This window comes from Oncorhynchus tshawytscha, linkage group LG03 (assembly GCF_018296145.1).
Source record: "Oncorhynchus tshawytscha isolate Ot180627B linkage group LG03, Otsh_v2.0, whole genome shotgun sequence".
Taxonomy (NCBI): domain Eukaryota; kingdom Metazoa; phylum Chordata; class Actinopteri; order Salmoniformes; family Salmonidae; genus Oncorhynchus; species Oncorhynchus tshawytscha.
In genome coordinates, this window is record NC_056431.1 from 48,977,357 (window position 1) to 49,001,773 (window position 24,417).

General features: G+C 42.9%; 1 protein-coding gene across 1 annotated transcript in view; it reads left to right on the forward strand.

Moving 5' to 3' along the window:
- The window catches only part of LOC112237873 (receptor activity-modifying protein 1-like), a 65,589-nt gene that overhangs the window by 19,205 nt on the left and 21,967 nt on the right, over positions 1-24,417 (forward strand). Inside the window, exon 2 of the mRNA XM_024406469.2 lies at positions 23,048-23,183. Within this exon, the coding sequence (XP_024262237.1) occupies positions 23,048-23,183 (136 nt within the window). The remainder of the gene's footprint in view (positions 1-23,047; positions 23,184-24,417) is intronic.

Consider the following 24,417-nt stretch of genomic DNA (forward strand, 5'->3'; position numbering starts at 1 on the left):
AGTATATACATATGAGATGAGTTATGTAGGGTCTGTAAACATTATATTAAGTGGCATTGTTTAAAGTGGCTAGTGATACATTTTTTTACATCAATTCCATCAATTTCCATTATTAAAGTGGCTGGAGTTGAGTCAGTATGTTGGCAGCAGCCACTCAATGTTAGTGTTGGCTGTTTAACAGTCTGATGGCCTTGAGATAGAAGCTGTTTTTCAGTCTCTCGGTCCCTGCTTTGATGCACCTGTACTGACCTCGCCTTCTGGATGATATCGGGGTGAACAGGCAGTGGCTCGGGTGGTTGTTGTCCTTGATGATCTTTATGGCCTTCCTGTGACATCGGGTGGTGTAGGTGTCCTGGAGGGCAGGTAGTTTGCCCCCGGTGATGCGTTGTTCAGACCTCTGTAGAAGTTTGAGTGCTTTTGGTGACAAGCCAAATTTCTTCAGCCTCCTGAGGTTGAAGAGGCACTCCTTCGCCTTCTTCACAACGCTGTCTGTGTGGGTGGACCAATTCAGTTTGTCCGTGATGTGTACGCCGAGGAACTTGAAACTTACTACTCTCTCCACTACTGTCCCGTCAATGTGGATAGGGGGGTGCTCCCTCTGCTGTTTCCTGAAGTCCACAATCATCTCCTTTTGTTTTGTTGACGTTGAGTGTGAGGTTATTTTCCTGACACCACACTCCGAGGGCCCTCACCTCCTCCCTGTAGGCCGTCTCGTCGTTGTTGGTAATCAAGCCTACCACTGTAGTGTCGTCCACAAACTTGATGATTGAGTTGGAGGCGTGCATGGCCAATCAGTCGTGGGTGAACAGGGAGTACAGGAGAGGACTCAGAACGCACCCTTGTGGGGCCCCAGTGTTGAGGGGTGGAGATGTTGTTACCTACCCTCATCACCTGGGGGCAGCCCGTCAGGAAGTCCAGTACCCAGTTGCACAGGGCGGGGTCGAGACCCAGGGTCTCGAGTTTGATGACAAGTTTGGAGGGTACTATGGTGTTAAATGCTGAGCTGTAGTCGATGAACAGCATTCTTACATAGGTATTCCTCTTGTCCAGATGGGTTAGGGCAGTGTGCAGTGTGGTTGCGATTGCGTCGTCTGTGGATCTATTGGGGCGGTAAGCAAATTGGAGTGGGTCTAGGGTGTCAGGTAGGGTGGAGGTGATATGGTCCTTGACTAGTCTCTCAAAGCACTTCATGATGACGGATGTGAGTGCTACGGGGCGGTTGTCATTTAGCTCAGTTAACTTAGCTTTCTTGGGAACAGGAACAATGGTGGCCCTCTTGAAGCATGTTGGAACAGCAGACTGGGATAAGGATGGATGGAATATGTCCGTAAACACACCAGCCAGCTAGTCTGCGCATGCTCTGAGGACGCGGCTGGGGATCCCGTCTGGGCCTGCAGCCTTGCGAGGGTTAACACGTTTAAATGTTTTACTCACATCGGCTGCAGTGAAGGAGAGCCCGCAGGTTTTGGTAGCGGGCCATGACAGTGGCACTGTATTGTCCTCAAAGCGAGCAAAAAAGTTATTTAGTCTGTCTGGGAGAAAGACATCCTGGTCTGCGACGGGGCTGGTTTTCTTTTTGTAATCCGTGATTGACTGTAGACCCTGCCACATACCTCTTGTGTCTGAGCCATTAAATTGCGAATCTACTTTGTCTCTATACTGACACTTAGCTTGTTTGATTGCCTTGCGGAGGGAATAGCTACACTGTTTGTATTAGGTCATGTTTCCTGTCACCTTGCCCTGGTTAAAAGCAGTTGTTCGTGCTTTCAGTTTCGCTCAAATGCTGCCATCAATCCACGGTTTCTGGTTTGGGAATGTTTTAATCGTTGCTGTGGGTATAACATCGCCAAGGCATCACCGATCTCTCTATAGGAGAAAGCCTCCAGCTGTTTGCTTAGAAATTCTAGGGACAGTAAGGAGGCCTGTGTCTTGTGACCGTAGCATATGTGTAGGTATGTACGGCAGGACCAAATTGGAGAGATGGGTAGGAGCAAGCCCATGTAATGCTTTGTAGGTTAGCAGTAAAACCGTGAAATCAGCCCAATCCTTAACAGGAAGCCAATTTAGAGAGGCTAGCACTGGAGTAATATGATCACATTTTTTCTAGCAGCCATGTTTAGCACTAACTTAAGTTTATTTAGTGCTTTATCCACATAGCTGGAGAGTAGAGTATTTCAGTAGTCTAATCTAAAAGTGACATGGATGAGCTTTTCTGCATAATTCTTGGACAAAACATTTCGGAGTTTTGCAACGTTACGAAGATGGAAAAAAGCTGTCCTTGAAATATTCTTGATATGTTCGTCAAAAGAGAGATCAGGGTCCAGAGTAACGCCGAGGTCCTTCACAGTTTTATTTGAGACGACTGTACAACCATCAAGATGAATTGTCAGATCCAACAGCAGATCTCTTTGTTTCTTGGGACCTAGAACAAGCATCTCTGTTTTGTTCGAGTTTAAAAGTAAAACATTTGTCTCCATCCACTTCCTTATGTCTGAAACACATACATCCAGGGAGGGCAATTTTGGAGCTTCACCATGTTTCATCGAAATGTGTTGTCCACATAGCAGTGAAAGCTGACATTGTGTTTTCGAATGACATCACCAAGAGGTAGAATATATAGTGAAAACAATGAAAAATGGAACCTTGAGGAACGCCAAAACCTACAATTGATTTGTCAGAGGACAAAACATCCACAGACAAAACATCCACTGATATGTTTCAGGCAGATAAGATCTATACCAGGTAAGACCTTGTACGTGTAGACCAATTAGGGTTTCTAATCTCTCCAAAAGAATGTGGTGGTCTATGGTGTCAAAAGCATGGCGATAAAAGACACATTTTTTCTTGTGCAAAGAAAGAAGAAACATATCTAATAGAGGCTAGCCTATAGCTTAGGCCTACTCTACGCTATTTGTGCTCAGCCATGCAGTGAACGGCAAGGTGTGAATTACGGGGGAGCTAGCGGGGCTCAGCCTCCCTGAATAAGACTCCCCCAAATACAATGAAAGTCAAACTTGGGTGAATGGGGGGGGTCTCTAAATAATGCAAATTTAACCATCCTATTTTTTTTTTTTATGTAATGGTAAATCTGTTTTTATAGTGGTAAATGTGAAGATAAAAGCTTCCAAATGAAACCAACCCCCACCTCTCTGTCATGGTTTAAACCATTTCTTTCTACAGTATCTGGTGGGTGCTGTCTAACTGCTGAATTTCGGCCTCAGCTGAGCTCCTTTACTCATAGATTTTCCTTCGTACTTCCACATTTTAGCCATTTGTTTGCCATGCATCAAATTCATCCGTTGATTTATCATTGCTTGCTTTTGTCAATTAGCTGTTTAGAGCGCTGATTGCATTGCTTTTCAGGTGCACGTGGGTACTTGTGTTCGCCGTGCCATCCTTTGGCAGAAATAGTAAACCATTTATTTAGCTTTAATTTTCTATCAATATTTCTTTTAATTCCTGGATTAGCTGATAATGGTCGACAATATCACTAGACAACTAGCCTACAGCTAAACACCAATGTGCATCCAATCCATCCAACAAGTAGGCTATACATTAATGACAGTAGGCCTATAAGGTGACTCTTTCGATTAGAGTTTTTAGCATCCGGTTAGAAGCATTCGATTTGGCAAAGGCAGAGGATTTGTGTGCCCATGAGAACTGTTTTCATGGCGAAACATACTTAAATGTTACCTAGGCAATAATTACACTAACATTGCATTTTCCGAGATCTCCAAGATTCATGATTCGTACAAGGTTTAAGTTCAATGTTTTAATTCAATTGTTAAATGCTTAATAATTACAAATAACACTGTCATAAATGTCATTAATGTAAGGAAAGAAAGGTAGTGCTTTATGTCACACGATTTGTGAAGACTCCAAGCATTGACTCATTAATTATTTGACAACTCATGAACTAGGGTGTAAAACATGTTTTGATTCATCTCATATTAAAATGTGGCTACCCGTCCTGCATGTATTCATGTGTGTAAAATTGACTCGGCTGAGAGAGTAGGCTACCAGCAGTGGTGTTTTCTTAGTGGAGGGTTAACACAAGTAAACACAGTTTACCAACCTTTTTCAGAAAAAGGCATTGAATAGGGAGCGCTATGTTTTTTTTTACTGCGATGGCAATCAGAGTTTACCCACCATTATTTTTTTACCACTACATCACATTACGGGTTGGTCTCCTATTTATTTTCATCAAACATGCAGTTTGGATGCTGGAATTAATTTTGGAGTGGACAAACATGCACAGGTAGCCTACTTTTTGAAGTGATTTGTTTGACAATGAGATGAAAATATCACGACTGGTTGTATTCATGGCACAGTAAAAGGGCATTCATTTCAACCATTTAATTGACATCTTTATTATTAGGCCCATAATCTTTTTTGGAGACCCCTAAATGTCATGGTGTAATTCAGACTCTGTTGAATGGTCTTTTTTGTCAACGGTGATGGAGTTATATTATTAGCCTAAATTATGACTATCCAATCTACTCATCACATTACGAAGGTGTAATGCTGTTCATTGACTACAGCTCAGCGTTCAAAACCAGAGTGCCCACAAAGCTCATCACTAAGCTAAGGACCCTGGGACTAAATACCTCCCTCTGCAACTGGATCCTGGACTTCCTGAAAGGCTACTCCCAGCTGGTGTGGGTAGGTAACAACACATCTGCCACGCTGATCCTCAACACTGAGGCCCCTCAGGGGTGCGTGCTTAGTGCCCTCCTGTACTCCCTGTTCACCCACGACTGAGTGGCCAAGCACGACTCCAACACCATCATTAAGTTTGCTGACGACACAACAGTGGTTGGCCTGATCACCGACAACGATGAGACAACCTGTAGGGAGGAGGTCAGAGACCTGGCAGTGTGGTGCCAGGACAACAACCTCTCCCTCAATGTGAGCAAGACCAAAGAGCTGATCGTGGACTACAGGAAAAGGAGGTCCGAACAGGCCCCCATTGACAGGGCTGTATTGGAGCGGGTCGAGAGTTACAGTCAAGGACAGCTGTGTATTCCCTCCAGCAGGTGTGAAGTGTAGGCCTATGACTATGTAGCGTTGTGACGCTGTCCTACTGCCAGTCCCTACTTAAATGTAATAGATTTGAGAGAAATAGCATCCACACACTGCGGTCTCAATGTATTTTAAAATGTTTGGCTTTGAATTCAATTCTCCTGTTATGGCTATATTCCCACTAATAGTATGGTATTTATCTAAGCTTTTACTTGTGTATTTTTCTGTCTTTATAATAATATTTAATTTGTAGAGCACATTTCCCAGGCACATATGAAGCTTGTTGGGGCTTCTGTGCGCAAACATTTCACGTATGCAGTTTGATCTTCTTTCATCACTTTTATTTATGAAAAGAAGCTGATATGGCCTTTATTATTTCTGATTTATTTCTGATATTTTAGCTTAAATGCATTTATATTATGGTGTTCCAAGAAAAACAAAAATACATTTTACAGTAGTCTATGTATTGCCTGCCTAAAACATCCATTAATACAAGTCGTTGAAAATAGAAACTCCATATCCTAATGTTAGAAAGTAGAATATAATCTAGATATAATAATTACAACTGAATAGGCCTAATTAAAAGAATAGTGATAACGGAAATGAAATATTCTAGGCAGATTATGCCCAAAAGCTTGTGGCTGAGCATTACCATTCTCATTTGAACGACTTAGTAAACACATTTAAGTCTTTAAACGTGATACTAAATCCTTCAAACGAGATACTAAGTCATTTGAATGAGATACTAAGTCGTTCAAACAAGATAAATCCAAGAGTGAATTTTAGAAGATTGTTTTGCCTTGGGCTTCAGGGCTTCCGTAGCCATATCATGCTGTCAGTCAGACTACTGTTTTTCCCCCTGAGTAATTCCTCATAATATGTTTCAATGTTTATGCACTGTGTAATGTTGAGATGAGTAGATCAATATTGCACAGAGTAAACAATATTACTCTACCTGTGTCTGGCAGACTCTATTTGCTCTAGCACACACAGGATGTGTGGGGAGGTGGTGGTGACGGGGATATCAACACCGGTGACAGTTCTTCCACCAATTGTTTGGATGTTACTTACCCCCAGAGCATGATTGCTTGTCCAGGTGACAAAAACCAATGTGACGGTATCTTGATGAGTCGGAGCACATTGTGTTATGCATAGAACTCTTTTTTTCCTTCATCGCAATTGTGGTGGCTTGTTGCTGAATGTAATGGGTAAAACAAGGACCAATTAATTTCTGTGAAGGTTGAGATAAAGATGCGAATGGAAGTGAAATACTTGTGTTCTTATTGAGTCGAAGCGACAGGCTTTTCCCTCATCTCAACCCACTGAACAAAACCACTATACCATTTCTCAATATCGTATTGAGTAGAAATAGACCGATGGAATTGTGAACAATATACTATACTCTGTTTGTGTGATGCAGACATGAGTTTGAATCTCTTTTACGCCTAAATAAAGAATTTGGACAGTCCAGAATACATGAAGTTGAACAGATAACCAGTCCTTTCTATAAACAACAGGTTTTGAAGGAAAATACAAGATCATGGTGCTCTGCAAGGCATCTCTCTGGGTAATTTTGGTCTGAGTTGGTCTGGCTCTGCTGGGTTGCTAATGAGTAATAGCTTGTTCATAGGGGAACCAGTTATAGTGGTTGTATATTCTGTAGGACACTTGTGACGTATACATTCATGTAAATGTTTGGATTATTTTTCTAAATTGACATTCTGTTTAAATGTTTAACACTGTAAACACATTTAAACTCACTCTAAGCATGGTACTTGTCTGGTGTGACAGTGTCTCTCCATTCAAACACAATGGATGTTTAAAGAGCCGACAGAGATGGTCGCCTCGCTTCAGGTCCTTAGGAAACTATGCAGTTATTTGTTTTATTTATGTATTATATCTTAGATTGTTAGCCCAGAAAATATCAAGTGTTATTACATACAGCCGGGAAACACTATTGGATATAAATGCGATGTCAACTTACCAACATTACGACCAGGAACACGTCTTTCCCAAAGTGGATCATTTGTTCGGACATCAACCCTGGACATGGAATCTTATCCCAGAGGCCGACCCAAAACAACGCGGAGAGGCAGACGGAGCGGTGTCAAAATCAGGACGAAAAACGAGTGAACGAGTTTATTAGAAAGTGCATCGGAGATGTCGTACCCACTGTTACTATTAAAACCTTTCCTAACCAAAAACCGTGGATTGATGGCAGCATTTGTGCAAAACTCAATGTGCTATCCACAACTTTTAATCATGGCAAGGCGACTGGAAACATGATCAAACACAAACAGTGCAGCTATTCCCTATCAGCTATCACACTGCATACTGCCCTATCCCATCTGGACAAGAGGAATACCTATGTAAGAATGCTGTTCATTGACTAAAGCTCACCATTTAACATAGTAGTACCCTCCAAACTCATCGTTAAGTTCGAGTGTGCAACTGGGTCCTGGACTTTCTGACGGGTCGCCCCCAGGTGGGGAAGGTAGGAAACAATATCTTCACCCCACTGATCCTCAACACTGGGGCCCCACAATGGGTGCGTTCTCAGCCCTCTCCTGTACTCCCTGTTCACCCATGACTGCATGGCCATGCATGCTTCCAACTCAGTCATTAAGTTTGCAGACGATACTACAGTGGTAGGCTTGATTACCAACAATGACGAAACAGCCTCCAGGGAGGAGGTGAGGGCCCTCAGCGTGTGGTGTCAGGAAATAACCTCTCACTCAGCGTCAATAAAACAAAGGAGATGACCGTGGACTTCAGCAGAGGAAACAGCAGAGGGAGCATGCCCCCATCCACATCAACGGGACAGTAGTGGAGAAGGTGGAAAGTTTTAATTTCCTCAGCGTACACGTCACAGACACACTGAAATGGTCCACCCACACAGACAACGTGGTGAAGGGGCAACAGCGCCTCTTAAACCTCAGGAGGCTGAAGAAATTTGGCTTGTCACCTAAAACACACACAAACTTTTACAGATGCACAATCAAGAGCTTCCTGTTGCGCTGTATCACTGCCTGGTACGGCAACTGCACCACCCACAACCGCAAGGCTCTCCAGAGGGTAGTGTGGTCAGTACAGGTGAATCAAAGCTGGGACCGAGAGACAGAAGCTGTTTTTCAATCTCAAGGCCACCAGACTGTTAAACAGCCATCACTAACATAGAGAGGCTGCTGTCAACATACAGACTCAAATCTCATTTTAATAAATGGACTTAATAAAGGCATCACTAGTCACCTTAAATAATGCCACTTTAATAATGTTTACATATCCTACATTACTCATCTCATGTATATACTGTATTCTATACCATCTACTGCGTCTTGCCAATGCCGCACGGCCGTTGCTCATCCATATACTTATATGTACATATTCTTATTCATCCCTTTACATTTGTGTGTATAAGGTAGTTGTTGTGAATTTGTTAGATTACTTGTTAGATATTGTCGGAACTAGAAGCACAAGCATTTCGCTACCCTTTCATTAACATCCTGCTAACCATATGTATGTGACCAATACAATTTGATTTGATTGAAGCGTGTCTCCCTTTGCAACAGTGAATATCCTGTACTGTACATTTCAGCCCTGTGTACTGTACATGCTTTCTGCGCTTTTTTAAATTCACTGGCTTGTTTGTGTGCTTTATGTAACTGTTAAAGAGCCCTGAGAGAGAGAGAAATAGAGAGAAAAAGAGAGAGAGGTGATTTCATGTGCATCCCACACATTGCAGTCCTGATGAATAATAGATGTTGGCCTACTAATAGTAAGAGTTTTAGGGATCAATTTTTTATTTTGAAGCAAGCCAGAGATACTCTCCCTCTTACTCTTGCTCTTATTCAATGTCTCTGACTGGCTGTATGAAATATAAGGATGTAAAAATGAATTCTAAGTCAGAAGTGGTGTTCCCATCAGACCCATCTGTCTGTTTGGAAGTAAAGCAGTTCTTAATGGGATATAGTGGGGAATATTTCCAATACTGTGCATTCGGATAGTATTCAGACCACTTCCCTTTTCCACATTTTGTTACGTTACAGTCTTATTCTAAAATGGATTAAATTAAATGTTTTCCTCTTTAATCTACACATAATACACCATAATGACAAAGCTAAAATAGTTTTTTCAAAATGTTAGCAAATGTATATAAAAAAACTGAAGTACCTTAACATAAGTATTCAACCCCTTTGCTAAGAGACTCAAAATTGAACTCTGGAGCATCCTGTTTCCATTGATTATCCTTGAAATGTTTCTACAATTAGATTGGAGTCCACCTGTGGTAAATTCAATTGATTGGACATGTTTTGGAAAGGCACACATTTGTCTATAAAAGGTCCCACAGTTGACAGTGCTTGTCAGAGCAAAAACCAAGCCATGAGGTCGAAGGAATTGTCCGTAGAGCTACGAGACAGGATTGTGTCGAGGCAGAGATCTGGGGAAGGGTACCAAAAAAGTCTGCAGTATTGAAGGTCCCTAAGAATATCATCATTCTTAAATGGAAGAAGTTTGGAACCACCAAGACTCTTCCAAGAGCTGGCCACCGAGCCAAACTGAGTAATCGGGGGAGAAGGGCCTTGGTCAGGAAGGTTACCAAGAACACGATGGTCACTCTGACAGAGCTTCAGAGTTCCTCTGTGGAGATGGGAGAACCTTCCAGAGGGACAATCAATCAGGCCTTTATGGGAGAGTGGCCAGACGGAAGCCACTCTTTAGTAAAAGGCACATGACAGCCCACTTGGAGTTTGCCAAAAGTCACCTAAAGGACTTTCAGACGAGGAGAAACAAGATTCTCTGGTCTGATGAAACCAAGATTGGACTCTTTGGCCTGAATGCCAAGCATCACATCTGGAGGAAACCTGGCACCATACCTATGATGAAGCATGGTGGTGGCAGCATCATGCTGTGGGGATGTTTTTCAGTGGCAGGGAATGGGAGACTAGTCAGGACCGAGGGAAAGATTACAGATGCAAAGAACAGAGAGATCCTTGATGTAAACCTGCTCCATAGCGCTCAAGACCTCAGACTGGGGCAAAGGTTCAACTTCCAACAGGACAACAACACTAAGCACACAGCCAGGACAACGCATGAGTGGCTTGGGGACTCAATGTCCTTGTGGGACCTAGACAGAGCCAGAACTTGAACCCGAACAAACATCTCTGGAGAGACCTGAAAATAGCTGTGTAGCAACGTTCCCCATCCAACCTGGCAGAGCTTGAGAGGATCTGCAGAGAAGAATGGGAGAAATTGTCCAAATACAGATGTGCCAAGTTTGTAGCCTTATACCCAAGAAGACTCGAGGCTGTAATTGCTGCCAAAAGTGCCTCAACAAAGTACTGAGTAAAGGGTCTGAATATTTATGTAAATGTAATATTTCAATGTATTTATATGTGTACAGTGGGGAGAACAAGTATTTGATACACTGCCGATTTAGCAGGTTTTCCTACTTACAAAGCATATAGAGGTCTGTCATTTTTTTATCATAGGTACACTTCAACTGTGAGAGACAGAATCTAAAACAAAAATGCAGAAAATCACATTGTATGATTTTTAAGAAATGAATTTGCATTTTATTGCATGACATAAGTATTTGATCACCTACCAACCAGTAAGAATTCTGGCTCTTACAGACCTGTTAGTTTTTCTTCATGAAGCCCTCCTGTTCTCCCTCAACGTCAGTAAGAACAAGGAGCTAATCGTGGACTATAGGAGAATGAGGAAAGAGCACGCCTCCATCCACATCGACGTGGCTGCTGTGGAGCGGGTCGAGAGCTGCAAGTTCCTTGAAGCTCTCGAGGACTTAACATGGTCCACACACACCCGCACAGTCATGAAGAGCGCATGTCAGGAGGTTGAACAGATTCAGCATGGGCCCTCGGATCCTCAAAAAGCTCTATAGCTGCAGCATTGAGAGCATCTTGACTGGCTGCATCACCGCCTGGTATGCCAAATGCACAACCCTTGACCACAAAGCGCTACAGAGGGTGGTGCAGACAGCCCAATACATCATTGGGGTCAAGCTCCCTGCCATCTAGGATCACTATATCATGCGATATCAGAGGAAGCCCTGAAAAATTGCCAAAGACTCCAGCCACCCGAGCCATAGACTGTTCACTCTGCTTCCGTCTGACTAACAGTACTGGAGCACCAGCTCTCTGACCGAGACAGCTACCCCCAAGCCATAAGACTGCTAAATAGCTAGACAGCTAAATAGTAAATTAATGGTACTCTAACTATCTGCACTGACTCTATCCTTTACTGACCCTACGCATACTTACTAGACTGTACAGTATATACACACTATATACTCACTCACTCACTCACTCACTCACTCACTCACTCACTCACTCACTCACTCACTCACTCACTCACTCACTCACTCACTCACTCACTCACTCACTCTCTCGCACACAATACCCACAAACATTCACATACAGTACATACGCACACACACACATAGCACACACACGCATACCGACACAACACAAACACACATACATACACATTACACACACACACACTCACAATTTTACACATCATTTGCTGCTTCTACTCTGTTCTTTATTTTACTCTTATTTTTATCTATCCTGATGCTTAGTCACTTTACCCTGCCTTCATACAGTACAAACTGTATGTACTTCAAATACCTCTTACCCCTGAACATTGATCTGGTATACTGCCTGTATATAGCTCCATTCTTGTTAATTTATTTTATTCCTCTTGTGTTACTACTATTACTTACAAACTCATAACAAGCATTTCATGGTAAATAAAGTTTACACCAGTTTTATTCAGCACGTGTGACAAATAATATTTGATTTGATTTAGATTTCAATTGATTTGACTGTGACGTATGTACCAATGTAACAACAAATGACCTTTTCCCTTTTATTTGGTTTAATTGCCAATTGGGTAATTGTATGTTCCTGGGAGGGGCCAAGTGCTTATATGTACCTGGTTTAGCTCTTGTTAGACAGATTTGATTTGGTTGGCGTTGTTATTCAAATGACTTGTCTCGTAGCCTCAATAGACAAAGATTTGCAGTTGAACAAGTCTTTGCATGTCTAGATTTTTTTAAACTTGACTTACTCTTAGAATGCACAATTTGGACTTGACTTGAGACTCGACCCGTTTTACTTGGGACTCAACTTTTGACTCTAAAATAGTGACTTGGTCCCACCTCTGGAAATGTAATGTGAAATCATGTGAAAACGTGTTTCAGGAACACTTCACACATGATCATATTTTCACGTGTAGTCTCATGTCATCACATGTTGCTTAAGATGTTGACACATATCACATTAACTTCACATAAGATCACGTGATCACATGAAAACATGTATTTTCGGAACACTTAATATATGTTAAAATTCATGTTTTTTTTTCGTAAGGGTAATGCACTACTGAAAACGATCTACGGCTTTATCAGTGCAGTAAAAAGAGTCATCCATCTGCACTGATTGGCCAGCCCAGCTGTATTCGGTCATTTCACTACCCTCTTATGGCACTTCAGCAAGCACTGGTTGAAGAGAGAGAACCAGACTTAACATCTCTCTCCTAGCTCCTCTCCAGTGTTAGTGCACAATATGTCTGAGAAACTCACCGAGGGCGAAAATGACTCTCTGGAGCGCAACACATTCAAAGACCCAGGAACATTATGTTGCCCTCAAGGATTCATTAAAGTCCCAGTCATATTAAGGACAGAGTTATAGCTGGAATGCGTCCCAATTTGACCAGCGCCCAAAAGTAGTGCATTATGTAGGGAATAGGATGCCATTTGAGATGCAGGGGGGCTCTCCTCTTCAGGTTCAGGTTACACATTCTAAGCACCTGGGTCTCTGTGCACCTTGCTGCAATGTCCAGGTCCTATTATCCCTGGGCAGCCTCAGGGTGATGTAGAAGAGACAGGACACACTGACAGTCAGACAACTTCTGCATAAAGTATGCGCAGGCTGTTCTTACTGTGGGTAATATTATCTTACTCTAAGCCTACATTCTATCCCCATCATCATACCAGTGTTATAAACCCCCCTAAGGACTGAGAGTGGTAGACGTTCTGGTAGCTTTAAAGTGTTTTTAGGGGAATTCTGAATACCATTTAACACAAGTCTGGATGGCTTTAAAGTTTTTGATTGATTGATCTACACAGCTGTGGACATTGGAAGTTGAACTACTTATGGACAGGGAATGTTCACAGAAAATGTTTTAGGTGCTCTGACTTTTCCTCTAATCTTAGTGCAGGAGTTTCTTTCCGCTGATAACAGTGAATGTTTTCCAAGCTGCTGAAAGTCAGGCAAAATGCACTTGACAGTCTAAGTTTGTGCTTTGCCAACATCCACCAAATGTTTGTATTTCAACAACACGTGTCATCTCCATCAATTAGTAAAGTCAACCATATTGGACAGATTGGGTTGATTGTGCACAGAAGGGTTTGATTGTGAATTAAATGTTTACGTATGAAGCTTATCTGCCACCAAATTGAAAACAGCGCAGGACATTTTCCTTGAAGATACTGAGTGGAAATGAACAATGTTGGCTATGATCAGTTTTATTCCAAAAACTTTTCTTCTACTCTAATATTTTGTGTATGAGTGAACCAGATGTTCTTTCTTCGTTGCTACTCCGTTTCTTCTTTCTCCAATCTCTCCTCAAGCCGCTCTCACAAATCTCAGCTTGGGATCTTTTTATGAAAAAAAATATTTTCCTGTTTTTATATTTTTATTTCGTCGGCATGCATCCTCCCTTGGCAAAGTACCAACACAGATCAAATGGAAGAAGCGTAGCACTCAATCGTTTTTGATCAATTCTAGGGCCTCTATATGCAGTGGGCATTCTGAAGCCTTTGAGTATGCAATACGCTTTTAAGAAATCAAAAGGTCTGGGTCAGAGGAAGAGGATGGATGAGATTTGATATTTGTTGCCAGATACAGATTTAACACACTCCTGATTCACCGATTTCTGAGTCTTACACTACACTACAGTGTAAGTTAGCTGCCAGCAGGGTCTGTTCTTATATAAAAGAGCAATCAATGTTGAGACATCGTTCTGTTCGTCCTAATAGTGAGAGGTGAAGAAAGAAGACCTTTTGTCTCTCTCATGGCCATGCCTTCCACAGACAGATGTTCAATGTTTATTTTATTTTTATTTATTTTACCTTTATTTAACCAGGTAGGCAAGTTGAGAACAAGTTCTCATTTACAATTGCGACCTGGCCAAGATAAAGCAAAGCAGTTCGACAGATACAACGACACAGAGTTACACATGGAGTAAAACAAACATACAGTCAATAATACAGTATAAACAAGTCTATATACAATGTGAGCAAATGAGGTGAGAAGGGAGGTAAAGGCAAAAAAGGCCATGGTGGCAAAGTAAATACAATATAGCAAGTAAAACACTGGAATGGTAGTTTTGCAATGGAAGAATGTGCAAAGTAGAAATAAAAATAATGGGGTGCAAAGGAGCAAAATAAATATATAAATAAAAATTAAATACAGTTGGGAAAGAGGTAGTTGTTTGGGCTAAATTACAGGTGGGCTATGTACAGGTGCAGTCATCTGTGAGCTGCTCTGACAGTTGGTGCTTAAAGCTAGTGAGGGAGATAAGTGTTTCCAGTTTCAGAGATTTTTGTAGTTCGTTCCAGTCATTGGCAGCAGAGAACTGGAAGGAGAGGCGGCCAAAGAAAGAATTGGTTTTGGGGGTGACTAGAGAGATATACCTGCTGGAGCGTGTGCTACAGGTGGGAGATGCTATGGTGACCAGCGAGCTGAGATAAGGGGGACTTTACCTAGCAGGGTCTTGTAGATGACATGGAGCCAGTGGGTTTGGCGACGAGTATGAAGCGAGGGCCAGCCAACGAGAGCGTACAGGTCGCAATGGTGGGTAGTATATGGGGCTTTGGTGATAAAACGGATTGCACTGTGATAGACTGCATCCAATTTGTTGAGTAGGGTATTGGAGGCTATTTTGTAAATGACATCGCCAAAGTCGAGGACTGGTAGGATGGTCAGTTTTACAAGGGTATGTTTGGCAGCATGAGTGAAGGATGCTTTGTTGCGAAATAGGAAGCCAATTCTAGATTTAACTTTGGATTGGAGATGTTTGATATGGGTCTGGAAGGAGAGTTTACAGTCTAACCAGACACCTAAGTATTTGTAGTTGTCCACGTATTCTAAGTCAGAGCCGTCCAGAGTAGTGATGTTGGACAGGCTGGTAGGTGCAGGTAGCGATCGGTTGAAGAGCATGCATTTAGTTTTACTTGTATTTAAGAGCAATTGGAGGCCACGGAAGGAGAGTTGTATGGCATTGAAGCTTGCCTGGAGGGTTGTTAACACAGTGTCCAAAGAAGGGCCGGAAGTATACAGAATGGTGTCGTCTGCGTAGAGGTGGATCAGGGACTCACCAGCAGCAAGAGCGACCTCATTGATGTATACAGAGAAGAGAGTCGGTCCAAGAATTGAACCCTGTGGCACCCCCATAGAGACTGCCAGAGGTCCGGACAGCAGACCCTCCGATTTGACACACTGAACTCTATCAGAGAAGTAGTTGGTGAATCAGGCGAGGCAATTATTTGAGAAACCAAGGCTGTCGAGTCTGCCGATGAGGATGTGGTGATTGACAGAGTCGAAAGCCTTGGCCAGATCAATGAATACGGCTGCACAGTAATGTTTCTTATCGATGGCGGTTATGATATCGTTTAGGACCTTGAGCGTGGCTGAGGTGCACCCATGACCAGCTCTGAAACCAGATTGCATAGCAGAGAAGGTATGGTGAGATTCGAAATGGTCGGTAATCTGTTTGTTGACTTGGCTTTCGAAGACCTTAGAAAGGCACGGTAGGATAGATATAGGTCTGTAGCAGTTTGGGTCAAGAGTGTACCCCCCTTTGAAGAGGGGGATGACCGCAGCTGCTTTCCAATCTTTGGGAATCTCAGACGACACGAAAGAGAGGTTGAACAGGCTAGTAATAGGGGTGGCAACAATTTCGGCAGATAATTTTAGAAAGAAAGGGTCCAGATTGTCTAGCCCGGCTGATTTGTAGGGGTCCAGATTTTGCAGCTCTTTCAGAACATCAGCTGAATGGATTTGGGAGAAGGAGAAATGGGGAAGGCTTGGGCGAGTTGCTGTTGGGGGTGCAGTGCTGTTGTCCGGGGTAGGAGTAGCCAGGTGGAAAGCATGGCCAGCCGTAGAAAAATGCTTATTGAAATTCTCAATTATGGTGGATTTATCATTGGTGACAGTGTTTCCTATCTTCAGTGCAGTGGGCAGCTGGGAGGAGGTGTTCTTATTCTCCATGGACTTTACAGTGTCCCAGAACTTTTTGAGTTAGTGTTGCAGGAAGCAAATTTCTGCTTGAAAAAGCTAGCCTTGGCTTTTCTAACTGCCTGTGTATAATGGTTTCTAGCTTCCCTGAACAGCTGCATATCACGGGGCTGTTCGATGCTAATGCAGAACGCCATAGGATGTTTTTGTGTTGGTTAAGGGCAGTCAGGTCTGGGGAGAACCAAGGGCTATATCTGTTCCTGGTTCTAAATTTCTTGAATGGGGCATGTTTATTTAAGATGGTTAGGAAGGCATTTTTAAAAAATATCCAGGCATCCTCTACTGACGGGATGAGATCAATATCCTTCCAGGATACCCCGGCCAGGTCGATTAGAAAGGCCTGCTCGCAGAAGTGTTTCAGGGAGCGTTTTACAGTGATGAGTGGAGGTCGTTTGACCGCTGACCCATTACGGATGCAGGCAATGAGGCAGTGATCGCTGAGATCTTGGTTGAAGACAGCAGAGGTGTATTTAGAGGGGAAGTTGGTTAGGATGATATCTATGAGGGTGCCCGTGTTTAAGGCTTTGGGGAGGTACCTGGTAGGTTCATTGATAATTTGTGTGAGATTGAGGGCATCAAGTTTAGATTGTAGGATGGCTGGGGTGTTAAGCATGTTCCAGTTTAGGTCACCTAGCAGCACGAACTCTGAAGATAGATGGGGGGCAATCAGTTCACATATGGTGTCCAGAGCACAGCTGGGGGCAGAGGGTGGTCTATAGCAGGTGGCAACGGTGAGAGACTTGTTTTTAGAGAGGTGGATTTTTAAAAGTAGAAGTTCAAATTGTTTGGGTACAGACCTGGATAGTAGGACAGAACTCTGCAGGCTATCTTTGCAGTAGATTGCAACACCGCCCCCTTTGGCAGTTCTATCTTGTCTGAAAATGTTGTAGTTTGGAATTAAAATTTCTGAATTTTTGGTGGTCTTCCTAAGCCAGGATTCAGACACAGCTAGAACATCCGGGTTGGCTGAGTATGCTAAAGCAGTGAATAGAACAAACTTAGGGAGGAGGCTTCTAATGTTAACATGCATGAAACCAAGGCTATTACGGTCACAGAAGTCATCAAAAGAGAGCGCCTGGGGAATAGGAGTGGAGCTAGGCACTGCAGGGCCTGGATTCACCTCTACATCGCCAGAGGAACATAGGAGGAGTAGAATAAGGGTACGGCTAAAAGCTATGAGAATTGGTCGTCTAGAACGTCTGGAACATAGAGTAAAAGGAGGTTTCTGGGGGCGATAAAATAGCATCAAGGTATAATGTACAGACAAATGTATGGTAGGATGTGAATACAGTGGAGGTAAACCTAGGTATTGAGTGATGAAGAGAGAGATATTGTCTCTAGAAACATCATTGAAACCAGGAGATGTCATTGCATGTGTGGGTGGTGGAACTAATAGGTTGGATAAGGTATAGTAAGCAGGACTAGAGGCTCTACAGTGAAATAAGCCAATAAACACTAACCAGAACAGCAATGGACAAGACATATTGACATTAAGGAGAGGCATGCTTAGTCGAGTGATCAAAAGGGTCCAGTGAGTGGAGAGGTTGGTTGGTGATTTAGACAGCTTGCCAGGCCATTGGTAGCAAGCTAGCATAGGATGGAGGTCTGTTGTTAGCCACCTCTTGCGTTCCGTCAGTAGATTAGTGGGGTTCCGTGTGGTAGAGGGGATTAATCCAAATCACACAACAACAACAAAAATAAAAACAATAGATATAGTTATAGAGGCCCAAGAAGAAAACATAATAATAATAAAAATAAATAAATTGTCCGATTGTCTATTCAGATAGCAGCCGGTAAGACAGCTAACGGTTAGCAGGCCGCAGATGGGCGTTCAGGTAACGTCGCGACAGAGGTGCCAGCCGGATCTCCTTCGGGTAGATAACGTCGGCAGTCCAGTTGTGAAGGCCCGGTGGGGCTCCGCGTAGGCAGTAAAACGGGTCCGGATAGGTGACTGCAGCCCAGGAGTGATTGATGGAACTCAGGAGTGATTGACGGAGCTGGCTAGCTCCGGAATAATTTATGTTTGCTCCGGAATCGACGAAGGCCGATAGTCACACGGATAGCAGCTAGCTAGCTGTGAGATCCGGGTATGAATGTCCAGAGAGCAGTCGAAATCCAGGGACATGGAGAGAAAAATTGGTCCGGTATGTTCCGTTCCGAGCCGCGCTGCGCCGTACAGAACTGGCGATAGATTTTCGAGCTAAAGGATAGCTGATGACCACAAACCGTGGTTAGCTGAATACTAACGATTTGCCAGTAAAGGAGCTAACTAGCTTCTGAACTAGCTTCTGGATTAGCTTCTGGCTAGTTTCAGGCTAGCTTCTTGGAGTTTCTGGCTAGCTTCTTGGAGGATTACAGATTTGAGGTAAATAATACTTTTTTTATAAATATAAATTGGTGAGGCGGGTTGCAGGAGAGTGTTTTGAAGATGAGTTGATGGAAAATAAAAATAAAATGTATGTGAAAAAAAGTTGTAAATATATATATATACAGGACACGACAAGACGAGGACAAAAGACGTCTGAACTGCTATGCCACCTTGGAGCAGGATAAGGATAATGTGTTCTTACAGATGTGTTCTTTCAAACTTGCAGTGAATTTAAGATTTAAAAAGGCTTCTAAAGTTTGTAATTTCCACTTTAAAATGTCAGACTTTATTTGCCATAACAAAAAATGTATCAACCCCGAAAAAAATTCCATTAATTATAATCCACTTAATAATTAAAGTTGTATGTTGCTGCAGAATGATTTTCCTGCTGTAGAAAACTGGCTTAAATTAAAATCCTACATCTGTAGAGCACTGTTCTTCCTAGAATATCCATTCAGTGAGTTCACTTTGTCATTATGGGGTATTGTGTGTAGATGGGTGGAGAATTTGTATTTTTTAATCCATTTTGAATTCCGGCTATAGCACAACAAAATGTGGAATTAGTTTAGGGGTGTGAATACTTTCTGAAAACCCTGTAGCTAGAGACGGGTAGAGATGGAAGGAAGGAAGGAAGGAAGGAAGGAAGGAAGGGAGCGAGAGAGAGAAGGGCGAGATGGGAGGAAGAAGACAGGGAGAGAGAGAAAAAAGATGTGATAATAGAGTTGGCTGGCGAGTCAAACCGTCAAAAGCCATTTGAAAAGGTAATCCACTTCTGTCAGAGTTAATTAGATAAGTCTGTTGTTCGCCCTCTCCACTCTTACTCACCCTCAATTTTTATTTCTTATTCCTTTCTTCTGTACAGACTATGCTATACCAGCTCTGCGCACTGCTCTCTGTACCTCCATCTTCTGTCAATGCTTTTCACCATTAGCTGCAGGAATTTACACGAACAAATTTGTATGCAGTGTAGTTCACACAATGTACTTATTCGCTTAAGTTGTCATGTACTGAATAAAAATCTAAAGTTCAATGCGTTTCCATCGCATTTTGTGTTAAATAGCAAATGTGTCTACTCTGGTCTTGGTACCTGCGCTCTAGCCAACAGCTCACAGATACAGTGTGGGTAGGCTATGCGGGTAGACTAGTCTACATGATGAGATGATTATCCATATGAGTACAAATATTTTTTATTTGTCAAACGGCAGTCAATTATTGATCAGCATGTCACCAGAATCAGACCCTCAATATTTATTGGAAAGGAGCTTCAAGATAACCGTGTACTTTCACCACCCTGTGAAGTTCATCATTAATTATTTCATCTGTAGCCTAATAAACTGCATGGTTTCCCGAGTCATAGTGGGAGGACCGCACAGCATATCATCGTGCGACTCCAAGTTTACTTTGATATGATGGCTATTATATTAATATTTGCTCATAAAGGCGTTTCCATAATGAATTTTACTTACAGTTTGGACACACCTACTCATTCAAGGTTTTTCTTTTTCTTTATTTTTCTTTATTCTTTCTTTTTACTCATTTCTACATTGTAGAATAATAGTGAAGACATCAAAACTATCAAATAACACATATGGAATCATGTAGTAACCAAAAAAGTGTTAAACAAATGTAATATTTGAGATTCTTCAAAGTAGCCACCTTTTGCCTTGATGACAGCCTTGCACACTCTTGGCATTTACCTAAGGGAGAGAGCGAGAGACAAAGTCTTCTGTGAACTGGCCAGTGTGTCATGAAGGAGTAAATGGGAGACCTAATTAATCTTTTTAGCCTAAAGCCATCTTTTTGCCCTATGATTCCTCCCTCTGTTTCTACTCCTCTCAGAAGTTCAGTTTGGGCTGACCCTGAACTGGCCAATTTGTACATTTCTCCCCTACCTTACTCCCCTCCTGTACTCCCTGTCATCCACAACTGCGAGGCCAAGAATGACTCCAACACCATCATTAAGTTTGCTGACGGCACAACCGACAACGATGAGACTGCATATAGGGAGGAGGTCAGAGACCTGGCTGTGTAGTGCCAGGACAACAACCTCTCCTTCAATGTGAGCAAGACAAAGGAGATGACCGTGGATTACAGGAAAAGGAGGGCCGAACAGGACCCCATTAACTTTGGGCAGTAGTGGAGCAGGTCGAGAGTTTCAAGTTCCTTGGTGTCCACATCACCAACAAACTATCATGGTCCAAACATACCAAGACAGTTTTGAAGAGGGCAAAACAACACCTTTTCCCCCTCAGAAGACTGAAAAGATTTAGCATGGGTCCTCAGATCCTCCAAACGTTCTACAGCTGCACCATCGAGAGCATCCTGACCGGTTGCATCACCTCCTGCAATGGAAACTGCTCAGCTTCCGATCTTAAGGCGCTACAGAGGGTAGTGCGTACGGCACAGTACATCACTGGGGCCATGTTTCCTGCCATCCAAGACCTCTATACCAGGCTGTGTCAGAGGAAGGCAAAAAAATTGTCAAAGACTCCAGCCATCCTAGTCATAGACTGTTCTCTCTGCTACCGCGTGGCAAGCGGTACAGTAGCTCCAAGTCTAGGACCAAAAGGTTCCTTAACAGCATCTACCCCCAAGCCTTAAGACTGATGAACAATTAATGAAACGGACAAACGGACAACCAGACTATTTTCATTGACCCCCCTTTGTTTTTACACTGCTGCTACTCACTGTTTATTATCTATGCATAGTCACTTTACACCTACCTAAATGTACAAATTACTTCTACTAACCTGTACCCCCGCACATTGACTTGATACCGGTACCCCCTGTAGCCTCGTTATTGTTATGTCATCTTATTGTGTTACTTTTTATTTGATTTTTCACTTTAGTTTATTTAGCAAACATTTTATCAACTCTATTTCTTGAACTGCATTGTTGGTTAACGGCTTGTAAGTAAGCATTTCACATTTCACAGCACTGTTGTATTCGGGCGCATGTGACAAATACATTTGATCTGATTTGATATCTCTAACACGGAGTGCTTTTCTCAGCTCTGAGCCCTGGGGCAGTGATGCTCTGTGATGCTCTGTTCCTTGGAGTTGAGAGCGTGTTTGTGCCCTTTTAACAGTTTAAAGCAATCTCCCAGTCCAGTCAGCCTTGTCAAACAGTGAGAAACTGCTACCACATGGTGTAGTGTAGACAGCACTTAGAAAGCTTCTCAAAGCCAGAGAATTTTCTACAGGAACTCCAGGTATGAGGTTTTACCCTGTCAGCACTGTCAGGTGAGATCTTTCCAGAGCTCTGTTGGATCTCAGAGATAAAATGTTAAGCAGTACCCTCTACTTAATATAGAACTGATAGATCCCCATACCTCTGCTCATCAATGTGAAACATCTGTGAATGAGAGTTACACTGGCTCAGACCCGTACCATGTGATTATCCCCAGGCTATTGAGTTGGAAGTCTATGGCGTGAGACTACCATGTAGTTAAAGACAATAAAAAACAAGACATTTATCTGAGTCTCTACACTACATCTCTGTTCTAACCCTCTCTCTCTCTCTCTCTCTCTCTCTCTCTCTCTCTCTCTCTCTCTCGCTCTTGCTTGCTCTCTGTTCCCTCAGTGGGTTATGCTGTGTTGTTCTACAGTACATCTCTGTTCTGACCGTCTGTCCTCTCTCTCTCTCTGTTCCCTCAGTGGGTTATGCTGTGTTGGTCTACAGTACATCTCTGTTCTGACCCTGTCCTCTCTCTCTCTCTGTTCCCTCAGTGGGTTATGCTGTGTTGGTCTACAGTACATCTCTGTTCTGACCGTCTGTCCTCTCTCTCTCTCTGTTCCCTCAGTGGGTTATGCTGTGTTGGTCTACAGTACATCTCTGTTCTGACCCTCTGTTCTGACCCTCTGTCCTCTCTCTCTCTGTTCTCTCAGTGGGATATGCTGTGTTGGTCTACAGTACATCTCTGTTCTGACCCTGTCCTCTCTCTCTCTCTCTGTTCCCTCAGTGGGTTATGCTGTGTTGGTCTACAGTACATCTCTGTTCTGACCGTCTGTCCTCTCTCTCTCTCTGTTCCCTCAGTGGGTTATGCTGTGTTGGTCTACAGTACATCTCTGTTCTGACCCTCTGTTCTGACCCTCTGTCCTCTCTCTCTCTGTTCTCTCAGTGGGTTATGCTGTGTTGGTCTACAGTACATCTCTGTTCTGACCCTCTGTTCTCTCTCTCTCTCTGTTCCCTCAGTGGGTTATGCTGTGTTGGTCTACAGTACATCTCTGTTCTGACCCTCTGTCCTCTCTCTCTCTGTTCTCTCAGTGGGTTATGCTGTGTTGGTCTACAGTACATCTCTGTTCTGACCCTCTGTTCTCTCTCTCTTCCCCAGCATGCCAGTCTGTGTCGGTGATGGCTTGTGGCGGGACCTATGAGTACGCCATCGAGGAGTTCTGCCTGGGGAAATTCAGACTGGACATGGAGGAACTTGACCAGCATCACTGGTGCAGCTGGGAGGATACAGTGGAGTGAGTATCCTATGTAGCACTAATGTAGTCTCTTAGTAGTATTCTATATAGCACCTATGAAGTATTCTCATATTCTACAGATGTAGGATCTTCACTTGATCACCCTGTTGCAGGAGAAATGTCAAACTTGTAGTGTATTTTAGTTTTTGAAAAGGCTCCTGAAGTTTGCAATTTCTACTCTGAAATTTTAGATTTGATTTTCCCTTACGAAAAATGTATAAACCCCAACAAAAATGTTCATTAATTATAATCTCCATAATAATTCACATTTCCTGTTGCTGCAGGATTATCTTCCTGCTGTAGCAAACTGTCTCAAATTAAAATCTTACATCTGTATAGCATTCGATGTAATGTAGCACCTCCATGTCATTAACATTACAGTCACTCCTCAACTGGTCGGGAGGTAATAGAGATATGTAACGTTTATTTAATCAGCGTGTGCACAAACCTTTGGCCTGGCAATACTTTTTGAATATTTAAATATGCTGGCAATATTAATCCAAATGTAACAGGCCCAGCCAGTCCCACAGGCTCTTAACTCTAGGAGTAGCATCTTAAATGTAGACTGGGGCTAGGTCCCAAATGGCACCCTATTTCTATTTCCCTGGGTACCACATAGTATGCTAGTATACACCACTACGATGGTCATCAGTCCAGTCTAATGTCCTCCCACCAGGAACCAGGAATGCTGGGTTGACAGGGTGTTTGTTGCCTGTTTGTCTGCCCCCATTGCTGGGGTTTTGTTTTTCCTCTTTGGCTGTAATGTTAGTCTGAATTTGTCAATCGGAGGCTTGTGGAAGGTGACACTGGTGTCCCAGCTGTCAGAACAGTGCCAGGACACTCAGCCCTTTCCTGTCATCGACAGAACAGTCACCTGTCCCCCTCCACCCTGCCACAGGGAGGGACAGTCTGTGTACTTACATAAAAATGACTCTTCACTATTTCTCTTCCTCTATCTTTCATTCTCAACATCCCTCCATCATTGTGGCTGGAAATGTTGATTTCTCACGAGGGGAATTATCTCTGAAGGTGTTTGTTTTTCCTAATTATTTGTGAATGTCTGCACTGACACAGTGCTCTGGGGATATGCAGCTTAGAGAGTATCTCATTTGGAACAGCTAAGCAACATCCCCAGTTCAGTTACTTGTCTTGGACATGCACACCAGAACAGTACCATTGTCTGTAGTAAGGCAAGTCAGACCACCCAGTGTTCACCACGGGAACGATGGGGAGC